Genomic DNA, 12404 nt, shown 5'->3' with positions numbered 1-12404 from the left:
TGGATTGTACAGAAAACCATGCAGCCGCTACAATAGGCTATATTGTGTGTGTGTGTGCGTGTGTGTGTGTGTGTGTGTGTGTGTGTGTGTGTGTGTGTGTGTGTGTGTGTGTGTGTGTGTGTGTGTGTGTGTGTGTGTGTGTGTGTGTGTGTGTGTGTGTGTGTGTGTGTGTGTGTGTGTGTGTGTGTGTGTCTGTGTGTGTGTGTGTGTGTGTGTGTGTGTGTGTGTGTGTGTGTGCGCGCGTGCGTGAAGGGGAACTACACCGTCATGTCTCTAGGAGCTGTTTCTAGAACACTGCAGAGTAGGAATTGGAGACCTTTAAGCTGAGGGTAAGTAAACTCAGCCATGTTTTTGATCGGTTTCCTGTTTTTGGTCAGTTCTTTTCATGTCCTTGAGTTCACCGCCCAGTGAAGTATGTGCCGTGTAGTGATGCGTGTGTGGCTCGCTGATCTTTCCGTATGGCTCTCTTCAGGTTGTGCCAGAACCAGCGCTGGGCAGCCGGACAGGCAGTTGCTGGCCACTCCAGAACACTGCGCCTGCAGAGCCGTCTGCGCAGGTGGAGGATGCGTGAGCGTCGCAGAACCTGGGGCTGCAGCAGCAGCAACACCATAGCATCCACACCCTCCTCCACCAGCCGCTGCTGCACCAGCAGGGCGGCCATTTTAACCACACCACGCGACAGGAAGCCCTCTGTCAGCACAAACACCGTTTTCCTGCTCTGTCGCACACTATTGGAAAGGTTATCCATGATAGGCACCCCTGGCATCCAATCACGCTCCTCCAGGCAGAGTGGGCGAACCCTCTCTCCGCGCTCCTCTAGTTCCACCCTAAGGTGGTTCAACACCCAATCAGAGGCCAGCGGGTCTGTGGTGTCATACATGACGAAGGCATCGTAGACACAGGCTGTGTGCTGTAAGAGACATTGGTGCTTCAGCTTGGCCCCACAGTAGTCAAGAATATAGGACAGGTCCCAGTAAAAGAGGTGTGCTGTGAGAGATACCAACAGAACGTGAACGACGAGTAACAACGTGAGGATGCAGAAGGCCATTGCGTTGTCATCCTTCACGCATTCCTCTATGTCGTAACTCAGCACAGACCTGCCCTTCCTCTCCATGGGCATGTCGCACGTCACCCCGCTGGCCAGCAGAGGGATCTCCACCTCATTGCTCCTCATCCACAGTTGGAACTCCAGCAAGTCACAGGTGCAGTGGATCGGGTTCCCATGTAGTGACAGCTGCTGGAGGTGGTTCTCAGCTCCAGTTTCAAACGTTGTCTGGTTGATGAGCTCCAGCAGGTTGAAGCTGAGGTTCAGCACATACAGGCTCCTGGCGCCGCTGAGGAAACCAGGCGCTAGCTGGGAAATCCTGTTATGGCTCAGGTCCAGCAGCCTCAGTGAACTGTTAAGAGTGGAGACAGTTAAGGCCACCTGCTCCAGGTGGTTCTTACTCAAGTCCAGCTCCTCCAGATGTGGCAGTTGTGTGAGCATGGTCCAGTTAAAGTCCTCAAGTCCATTTTTACTCAGAGTCAAGTGTCTCAGGGCCTTGGGGAAGTTGTCGTATACCTCAGATGGGATGTGGCGGAGCTGGTTGTATGACAGATCCAGGGACGTCAGGTTATTAAGTTCTCTGAAAAGATGATTAAAGTCCAGACCCTCATTCAACATGATGTCCAGGCGGTTGCCCTGGAAGTTCAATTCTTGCAGGGAGCTGCTTGCCATGGTTTTATCAGTGAGGGTGCTGATCTCATTCCAGCTCAAGTTCAGAACCTTCAGAGAATCCAGGTGTTCTAGGAACGCTAAACTGTGGTTTAGCCCTGCGACCAGAAAGTAATGTTTATTATAACTCAAGTCCAACACCTCCAGTGCTGTCAGTTCACTGAATGCATGCTCATAGCGCAGGTAGACTTTATTCTGGGATAGATCCAAGTACTTCAGCTTGGAGAAATGTACAAACTCACTGCCGTTGAACATGTCTCCAATGAAGTTAGATGACAGGTTGAGACAAGCTGTGTTGTTCAGGCCCTGCAGCATATCAGGGTTTATGTGGAAGATGTTGTTTTTGCTGAGGTCAAGCACTGGACCGTACGCAAGACACTCTGGTTTAATGTTAGGCAAATGGCGACGGTAGAATTGATCCTTGTGTATGAAAGGCCCGTACCTGTCTATATCTGGCTCATAGCCCCAGCCATACCCATTCACAGACAAGGCATCTACCCTCTTGGACAGGAAAGTCAGACTGTTCTCTGAGAGGCCAATACTGGATAAATTGTGGAACTTTTCAAAAAGTGAAAGGTCTGTCCAATAGATGAAGTTGGTTCCCAAATTGAGGACAGACAGATTAGCTAAACTGTAAAGTGGTTCCAAGTGATTTTTGTGAAGAGCTGAAAAAACATAGTTTTCTAGGTGTAATGTCTTCAGAGATGCCAGTTTGGAAAAATTCTTTGAGAGGGTCAAGTTGTGGGAATTCTGTCCAGCATTATTGTAAGACAAGTCCATCACTTCTACGAAAGGTAGCACAGAGAGGAAGTCCCCAGTGGCTATCTCCCCAACCAGACGATTAAATGAGAGGTACAGGTAGTGTAAGTTGGTGAGGTTCTCAAACCAGGATGTTTGTAGGTGCTCTAGGGAGTTTCCTGATAGGCTCAGCTCCTGCAGCTGGGAGAGGCTCCTGAAGGCATCTGGGTGGATCTGTAGTGCCCCGTTGGGTGTATTACAGGGAAAGCAGAGGAACGGGGTGTTAGAACACACAGGACAGTTACCCGAAAGGTCTAGAGCGCTCAGATTAGTGAGTGCACTCAGGTCATGCTGTTGAATGTGGGAGATTAGGTTCCGTTCGAGTTTGAGCAGCTGGAGGGATGCGGGGAGAAAATTAGGGATTACTTTCAGTCTGTTAAAAGACAGTGTCAGGTTTGTCAGGTTAGTGAGGCTGGAAAAAGTGTGGTTTGCAATATCCAGGGTCCCACTACAGACACTCCCTTGGCAGTTGTCACTTAAACGGATGACTTTAATTCGTAGAATATCCCTGAAGTCTTCCGGTGTTACAGTCCTGATGTCATTGTACCTCAGAAACAAAATCTGCAACCCAGACGGAAGGCCCCTCGGCACTGTGCAAAGGCCATTACCGTCAAGGAGCAGTGCCTCCAGCTGATCCAGCATGGAGAATGTTTGGTCCTCTATCTTCAATGGATGTCCCTGGGGGTTGAAGTTATAGCTAAGGTCTAGCAGAGTCAGATTCTGGAGGTTCCAGAACGAGGAGCTGGAGAGTGTCTTGATTTGGTTGGAGGACAGGTCGAGCTCTGTGGCATTCCAGCTGATATCGTGGGGTACCCGGAGTAGCTTCCTGCACGAGCAGTCGTAGGCCAGTGAATGGTTGAGAGAGATGACATCACAGGGTAGTTTCCTCTGAGCCCAGGTCCTCCCAGAGCAGGAGGGGGAGAGACACAGCGACACTAGGAGTAACAGCAGCCTCTGAAAGGAAGTGTAAAGGGGACACCTGTGGGAACAGGATATGAGTATTTCATGGGCTGAAAACAATCTCAGTTCCCTGAAAGAAGGGACCGGCGTAACACACAGCTACAGACTACTTTAAGATACAGTATTATGCATTTCAAAGACGGTTGAGAATGTGAAAGAATCCAAACCCCCAAAAAAGAGTGCAGACGGCCTCGCACTTTTTCTATTTTAAAAACTGAAAATCTGTCTTGACTTAATTTACTGTGTGGTACATTCAATACAATGCTGGGCATTCCTGAGCTACAACAAATCCTACAATCCTGCTTCCCTAACTCTTTCTAAACACTTTTAACTGTAGTACTTTGGTTGCCAGAAAATTCACCAGTTCACATTTTTCCAAGACTGAACTGTTCCTATGCATCACATCCAAAATCACACTGTAGGCGATAAAACACCATTCAGATTAAGTTTAAGCAGACCGCTCATGAACCTGCCATTGACCTGTCAAGAGTTCGTCGTGGTGCAGTCAGGGCCCAGAATCCACAAAGCATTGACCAGTGAGTCAATCTAAGTAACATAGTTAAAATATCCCCTTCAAAATCTGTCAGTTTAAACTATCTTTTTTAAATTTTGTACACTGGCTGTATCTCAATTCACCACATCCGCCTATGTCGACCTTCCACATCTATCTGTCCCGATCACTTTGCCAACTCTTAATTATTGCCTAATATGTTGGCATGTAAAGGTTCTTTTCTTTTTTCTACCAATTCTGATTGTTGTTACAAGCAGAATGTTGACAATTAGCATTATATCAACACACTTGTCACTCCCATTTAACAACTCGAAATGTCACTTGCAAATAATGTTGCATACAACATTTGAAAGGTCTATAATATTTATCAAACATAATCAAAGTGAACATAAGCCCTACACTCAAACAATTAGGGGTTCAACAAGGGTTCTTCTAAGATCCTCAGAGTTCTTTGGAGAACCTTAGGGTTCTTGGCGCTGGAGGAACCTCCTCAGTTGGTGGGGGTTCTTGCAGGAACCTAACTGCCCAACTGAAACATTTGAATTTGAAAGGACAGCAGGTGCAGGCGCTTAAATTAGAAATGTAAAGATCTCCTCAATTTAAGGTATGTATGATCTAAATCGATGTTAATGTTATATTTTAATATTTGTGCAAATCTTTCTAAAACCGAAAATGGACACAATTCAATGGATATCAATCAACAAAGAGGTAAGAATATGTAGGCTATAAGAACATGTTGAAGGCTGGCTGTATTGGGCGCAGATAACTGAACGACTCACTTTTGTGTCTGTGTCTGCAGGTATACAGACGAGGAGGCATGCGAAGGTATGTCTATTGGTATGTTATGCAGATCACCTGTACCATCCTGCTCCCTTGACTCTTCAATGAAAATCCAATAGGCCTCTACAATACGGACAAGGTATGTGTATGAAAACCATCATCAACCGGTTTTTTTCATTCGCATTTACCACAAAAACCAAGGTATGAATTCTGTCACGTGCGTGTTTTGTTAATCATCTGTATAATGACTATTTTTGGGGATTAACAGACTTTACCCTCCCTACACCTCTGATGAATATAACAGGAAACCTGTTCGATCACCATGCACTGGAAGATCATTCTGACTATGGATACGGAGAACGTCAACACATTAACATCAACACGCCAGAGGACAGGGAAAGGGGGATACCTAGTCAGTGGTACAACTGAATGCCTTCAGGATATACCCATTGGACTTGGGGCTCTGCTGGGAGTTTACCTCATATTTGAATGTTCCTATTCTGCTTTGCCACTAAAAACTATAATAAACACTCAAATATTGTATTATTGATGTTATTGTTATTAATATTATTAATATGGGGGTAGTTCAAAAATTAACCCCAAAAAGGTTCTTCAAAAGGTTCTTTGAGGATCCATTAAAATGAGTTCTTTGAAGAAACCTTTTAAAGGCTTCTTTTAAAAATGTATATGGGTTCCCCCACAGTTTCAGTTTGAAGAAACCTTTTAAAAATGTATATGGGTTCCTCCACAGTTTCAGTTTGAAGAACCCTTTTAAAGGCTTCTTTTGAAAATGTATAGGGGTTACTCCACAGTTTCAGTTTGAAGAACCCTTTTAAAGGCTTCTTTTGAAAATGTATATGGGTTCCTCCACAGTTTCAGTTTGAAGAACCCTTTTAAAGGCTTCTTTTGAAAATGTATATGGGTTCCTCCACAGTTTCAGTTTGAAGAACCCTTTTAAAGGCTTCTTTTGAAAATGTATAGGGGTTCCTCCACAGTTTTAAGAACCCTTAAACAAACCTTTTATTGTTAGTGTAGATGCCATGAACTGCCCAATTTAGGCTTGTTTGAAGAACCCTTAAAGGCCACTCCAGGAACCTTTTATTTTAATGTAGATGCCATGAACTGCCCAATTTAGGCTTGTTTGAAGAACCCTTAAAGGTCACTCCAGGAACCTTTTATTTTAATGTAGATGCCATGAACTGCCCAATTTAGGCTTGGTCAATTTAGACATATATTTTAACGACATGATGTTGCGCTCCAAATGGATAACTTGAGTTAATATAAAGTAGGTAATTAAATAATAATAAAAATGTGTTTATTAGCCTAGTGGTTATAAGTATTTAGGCATATCATGTAAAATAGACCTCATGTGTTAGTCAGGGCAAAGCCCCACTTTTTGTGTGTGTGGGGGGGGGGGGTGCTTTCCTGTTTTGCATGCTATTTTGGCATTAATACATATCACACATCAGTTTGCAAACAATGTGGAAAAAAAGAACAGCCCATGTTCTGAATTCTGTTGCTGTACATTTCAAAAGTGCTGAAAAAAGAGTTATATTGACTACATCCGTCCGAGCTCGCTCATTAATGTCGAAATGGAAATTACGGATTGCCTCTTATCCGCTTGTCGTCCCCTTATGCCATAGTTTGTACATCTCAATTGTCAGTAGAAAGCACATTTGTTTAAACAAGTCAGCCATATCAGCTCTGTTTTTAAAAGGCAGTAAATGAGGCTGAATGAACTGTTTCGCCACCAGACGAGGCTCCGCTGAAAGCCAGGTGTAGCAGTGGTAAGGTGTTGGGACTGCTGCTGGCACAGCTTTATGTCAGCCCTAACAGTTTGTGGGCACCGTTTGTCACCGTTACAGTGCAATTAATGTAATGTTTAATATTGTTGTGTAGTGGCTTTGCTGGCATGCATCCCACATTTTTTTGTTTTTTTTGCCCCACCAAGATTTACAGGCTAAAATCACCACTGCAAATTATATACTTAACCGCGATGTACGATTGCCAGGTAAGCCTACTTATACATTTAATTGTGAATGTTTTGCGGAAAGTTCTTACGTCAACCCACAAGACGGTTAGCACATCAATTACACGAGGAGTGATAAACAAGCACGCGCGCCACACAGACAGACAGGGTAAAAAATTGCTGGAAATGAATTGGCAGATATGTTGTGTTACTGGCTAACCAGGGATGGGATAATGTGAGTGTTGTGTTGATTAAATAGTAGCTGTCTGATAGGCTACTGGGTGAGATTTGTTCATGACAGTTTGCGGTGAGAATTGTGTGTACTTTCAGAATTGTTTGGCGAGCTACTCATTGGCGGGCTGCGAGCGACTGGTAACTCGTGATAGACCTGACATCGAACAATAGCCTACTGTGGTCATTGTTCAAGTCAGAGAGCATAAATTGTCATCGAAATGCCATTGAACTCATGAATCACATGTAGGCCTATTTTAACGCATACAGATTTGAAGTGTAAAGCATAAGGAATACACACACTCAGAGATAACCTGTCTAAACATAAGTATGTAGACACCCCTTCAAATGAGTGCATTTGGCTATTTCAGCCACACCCATTGTTGACAGCTGTAAAAATCGAGCACACAGCCATGCAATCTAAATAGACAGACATTGGCAGTAGAATGACCCGTACTGAAGAGCTCAGTTACTTTCAACAATAGCAAAGTGGTAGGCCACACAAGCTCACAGAATGGAACCGCCTAGTGCTGAAACAAAAAATCTAACTACCCCTGGAAGTAACGTCAGCACAATAACTGTTCGTCGGGAGCTTCCTGAAGTGGATTTCCATAGCCGAGCAGCCGCACACAAGCTTATGATCACAATGTGTAATGCCAAGCATTAGCTGGAGTGGTGTAAAGCTTGCCGCAGTGGAAATGCGTTCTCTGGAGTGATGAATCACGCCTCACCATCTGGCAGTCTGTCTGGGGCTGTTTTTCATGGTTCTGGCTAGGCCCCTGAGTTCCAGTGAAGGGAAATCTTAACGTTACAGCCTACAATGACATTCTACAAGATTCTGTGCTTCCAACTTTGTGGGCCTTGGGGAAGGCCTGTTTCAGTGTTTCAGCCTGTTTCCTGTTTCAGTATGACAATGCCCCTGTGCACAAAGCGAGGTCCATACAGAAATGGTTTGTCGAGATCGGTGTGGAAGAACTAGACTGGCCTGCACAGAGCCCTGACCTCAACTCCATCAAGCACCTTTGGGATGAATTGGAACGTCGCCCAATATGAGTGCCCAACTTCACTAATGCTCTTGTGGCTTTATGGAAGCAAGTCCTCGCAGAAATGTTCCAACATTTAGTGGAAAGCCTTCCCTGAAGAGTAGAGGCTATTAAAGTAGCAAAGGGGATCAACTCCATATTAATGCCCCTGATTTTGTAATGAGATGTTCGATGAGCAGGTGTCCACATACCTCTGGTGTTGTCGGGTATCTATTTTAATGTCTGATTCTTTTATCTAAGTGTCATTGTCAAGTGTTGTTCTTTCATAATGCTGTCAGAGAGAAGTAGTGGTCGGAGGGGCCTCTGCTAGGTAATAGGCCTATAGCACAGTAAGAGGAAGTTGTCTAACATCCTGTGATGAACTTCCACATTCAGACAAAATACTTTCTATCTGTCTTTTTAAAATGCTATTGTACTGAATCATACAAGTTTGGTTGTTAAAAGCTTTTGGTTACCCTTATCAACACTCCATCAATCCCATTCAACAACTGTCTAAATCTCTTTTGGCACAGTAGGCCTAGGCATCAAGTCACTTGCCGATTACGTTGCATAAAACGACTGAAAGGTCTATCATTAACCATCGAACACTAAGGCCCCAGAGGCTTTCAATTGCCCAACTCGTACCTTTACTTGTAGGCATGCCCAATTTATGCATACTTTTTAACGACATGATGTTGTGCTCCAAAGGGTTAACTTGAAAGAACATGATGTAGGTCAATGGTGAAATCAAAAGAAGCATTAGTGATTATTTATTAGCCCAGTGGTGATAAGTGTTTAGGTAAATTCAGAAAAAAAAGAAACGTCCCTTTTTTCAGGACCCTGTCTTCAAAGATAATTTGAAAAATCCAAATACCTTCACAGAAAAGAGGTTGAACACAGTTTCCCATGCTTGTACAATGAACCATAAACAATTAATGAACATGCACCTGTGGAACGGCCGTTAAGACGCAAACTGCTTACAGACGGTAGGCAATTAAGGTCACAGTTATGAAAACTTAGGACACTAAAGAGGCTTTTCTACTGACTCTGAAAAACACAAAAATTAAAGATGCCCAGGGTCCCTGCTCATCTGCGTGAACGTGCCGTAGGCATGCTGCAAGGAGGCATGAGGACTGCAGATGTGGCCAGGGCAATAAACTGCTATGTCCGAGACTCCTAAGACAGCGCTACATGGAGACAGGACAGACAGCTGATCGTCCTCGCACGTGGCAGACCACGTGTAACAACACCTGCACCGGATCGGTACATTGAACATCACACCTGCGGGACAGGTACAGGATGGCAACAACACCTGCCCGAGTTACACCAGGAACGCACAATCCCTCCATCAGGGCTCAGACTGTCCGCAACATGCTGAAAGAGGCTGGACTGAGGGTTTGTAGGCCTGATGTAAGGCAGGTCCTCACCAGACATCACCAGAAACAACGTCGACTATGGGCACAAACCAGTCGTCGCTGGACCAGACAGAACTGGCAAAAAGTGCTCTTCACTGACAAGTCGCGGTTTTGTCTCACCAGGGGTGATGGTCGGATTCGCGTTTATCGTCGAAGGAATGAGCGTTACACCGAGGCCTGTACTCTGGAGCGGGTTCGATTTGGAGGTGGAGGATCCGTCAAGGCCTGGGGCGGTGTTTCACAGCATCATTGGACTGAGCTTGTTGTCATTACAGGCAATCTCAATTCTGTGCATTACAGGGAAAACATCCTCCTCCCTCATGTGGTACACTTCCTGCAGGCTCATCCTGACATGACCCTCTAGCATGACAATGCCACCAGCCATACTGCTCGTTCTGTGTGTGATTCCCTGCAAGACAGGAATGTCAGTGTTCTGCCATGGCCAGGGAAGAGCCCGGATCTCAATCCCATTGAGCACGTCTGGGACCTGTCGGATCGGAGGGTGAGGGCTAGGGCCATTCCCCCCAGAAATGTCCGGGAACTTGCAGGTGCCTTGTTGGTGGAAGAGTGGGGTAACATCTCACAGCAAGAACTGGCAAATCTGGTGCAGTCCATGAGGAGAAGATGCACTGCAGTACTTAATGCAGCTGGTGGCCACACCAGATACTGACTGTTACTTTTGATTTTGACCCCCCCCTTTGTTCAGGGGCACATTATTCAATTTCTGTTAGTCACATGTCTGTGGAACTTGTTCAGTTTATGTCTCAGCTGTTGAATCTTGTTATGTTCATACAAATACTTACACATTTTAAGTTTGCCGAAAATAAACAAGGTTGACAGTGAGAGGACGTTTATTTTTTTGCTGAGTATATATCATGTGAATTAGGTCTCAAAAAATATTATTTATGGGTTGATTATATAGCAATTATCAAAACATTATTTCAACCCCAAAGAAATTGCTTATCTATGTCACAGGAACCACTGACTTGCTGCCTTTTTATAATCAAGACACCTGCTGGTAACTCTTAACTGGTTAGGACAGCTCATGAGGTCTTTTAAATATCTGTCAACTAGGTGATGGCTTTGTCTAGACTGATCCGTGGAGAACGGACACCAAATTAGATTTGATTAATGTTGGTCCATGGTCCATGCGCATGTTGCTCTTTTCTAATTGGTTCATTTATCCGTCCGCCCGTCAAAAATTCAACTCATCTGGGACCTTATTCATAACGGTTGTGTAAATTGCACATTTAATATCTGCGTTCGGCATTTCTGAAAAGACTGCACATGTACAAACATATTGAGATGTATAACTTGGCGCACGCCATACATACGCTTGTTTCCCGTTATGAATTAGACCTATCCTGAAAATGTCTACATTCTCAGTAATTTTCTAGTCTGAGATGTTTTGTGGATATGGCCCCAGTTCTCAATATACAATAGCCTACCGTGTTCATTGTTCAAGTCAGAGAGCATAAATTGTCATCGAAATGCCATTCAACTCATGAATTAAAAGTATTTTAAGGCATACAGATGTTAAGTGTAAAGCATAAGAAATACACACATTCAGAAATATATATTTTCATGTCTGATTCTTTTATCTAAGTGTAATTTTCCTTACCAGTGTTGTTCCTTCATAATGCTGTCAGAGAGATGTCAGAGACTATCAATGGATAGATGAGCCTCCTTTGTTTAATATAGCACAGTAAGAGGAAGCTGTCTAACTGTGATGAACTTCCACATTGAGAAAATTCTTTGTCTGTCTTGGAATTTATTTCTTATGTGGAATGTCAAAAATACTAAACACTACAAATTGTTCCCCTGTTCGGGGCAACTAAAACCAGGAAAAACTCCTCACCCTATTAGAAGACCTGACCATGACAATCTCCGGTTTACAGTATAATAGATTATATCAGGGGTCGCCAACCTTTCGTAGCATGAGAGCGACTTAAATAAAACAATGAAACCCAGGTCCTTTAGTGTACAAGACGAAGCAGTGCACTATGTTTTCTGTCAATATACCTGGTAAAATAATGGTTTTACAAACAACTCTAAGGGGGCCCTATACAATCTTTGACCCCCTCCCAATTTTTTTTAAATGTTGTATATTTCCCAAAATTATGTTCTCAGATTTATTTTTCACAATTGTTCATAGAGTAATGCTTAAATCACATCAGAATGCTTTTTTGGAGGGTCTGGAAGAAAACTAAGAAATGTAGATTTTGGAGTGTAATTGCGCATCTAGCTAGTGAGGAGTGTGCCTTCTAATGTGCCGGTGTAGCAATGGTTCTGTACTGCTACTGCTCATTTCATGGCAAAGTTTGCAAATAACATATAATAGAAATACTTGTATACTTCTGCTACATAAGCCTACTTTGCAGTTAACATTAAACGGAGAAGGATTTGGGGAATGTATTTCTGTCAACCCACGAGATGGTTATGACATCGCAAAGTAATAAACAAATGCGCGCACCACACATACAGACAGGGACAATATTGCTGGAAATGAATTGGCAGATATTTTGTGTTAGGTTTGTCTTTTTAAGCCAACAGTGGCTAACCAGTGGTGGGATAATGTAAATGTTGCGTTGATTAGATAGTAGCTGGGAGCTTGCGGTGTCTGATACATGTGAGATTTGCTTATGAGTTTGCGGTGGAACATATGAAAACATCAGAATTGTTTGGCGAGCTACTCATAGGTGGGCTGTCGCGAACGACCTGTTAGAGACCCCTGGTTTATATCATATCCTTTGACCAGTTCACATACCAACTATTGAGTCTATGATGAAATGTTGTTGGCAGGATGTTCTACTTTTCACAAGCAGATGGCACTAAGGGACCATGGTGTCGTCATATTCGGTTGGAAGGTTCATATAGCTAGCAGGCCTTTTATCAAAGCCAATTTTTGGACCAAATGTTAATAACTTCTTATGGCTGGGGGGCAGTATTGAGTAGCTTGGATGAATAAGTTGCCCAAACTAAACGGCCTGCTCCTCAGTCTCAG

General features: G+C 43.8%; 1 protein-coding gene across 1 annotated transcript; it reads right to left on the bottom strand.

Annotated features, from left to right (window-relative positions):
• Positions 1-202: 202 nt before the first annotated feature.
• Positions 203-11038, bottom strand: LOC109874182 (toll-like receptor 8). The gene is made up of 2 exons (XM_020465991.2): positions 11022-11038; positions 203-3491 (listed from the first exon to the last, which is right to left on the bottom strand). The coding sequence occupies exons 1-2, from the start codon at positions 11036-11038 to the stop codon at positions 398-400; spliced, it is 3111 nt and encodes a 1036-aa protein (XP_020321580.1). The 3' UTR covers positions 203-397.
• Between the last annotated feature and the right edge of the window lie 1366 nt (positions 11039-12404).

This window comes from Oncorhynchus kisutch, linkage group LG29, assembly GCF_002021735.2.
Source record: "Oncorhynchus kisutch isolate 150728-3 linkage group LG29, Okis_V2, whole genome shotgun sequence".
NCBI lineage: Eukaryota > Metazoa > Chordata > Actinopteri > Salmoniformes > Salmonidae > Oncorhynchus > Oncorhynchus kisutch.
This window is presented reverse-complemented; position numbering and strand designations above follow the sequence as displayed.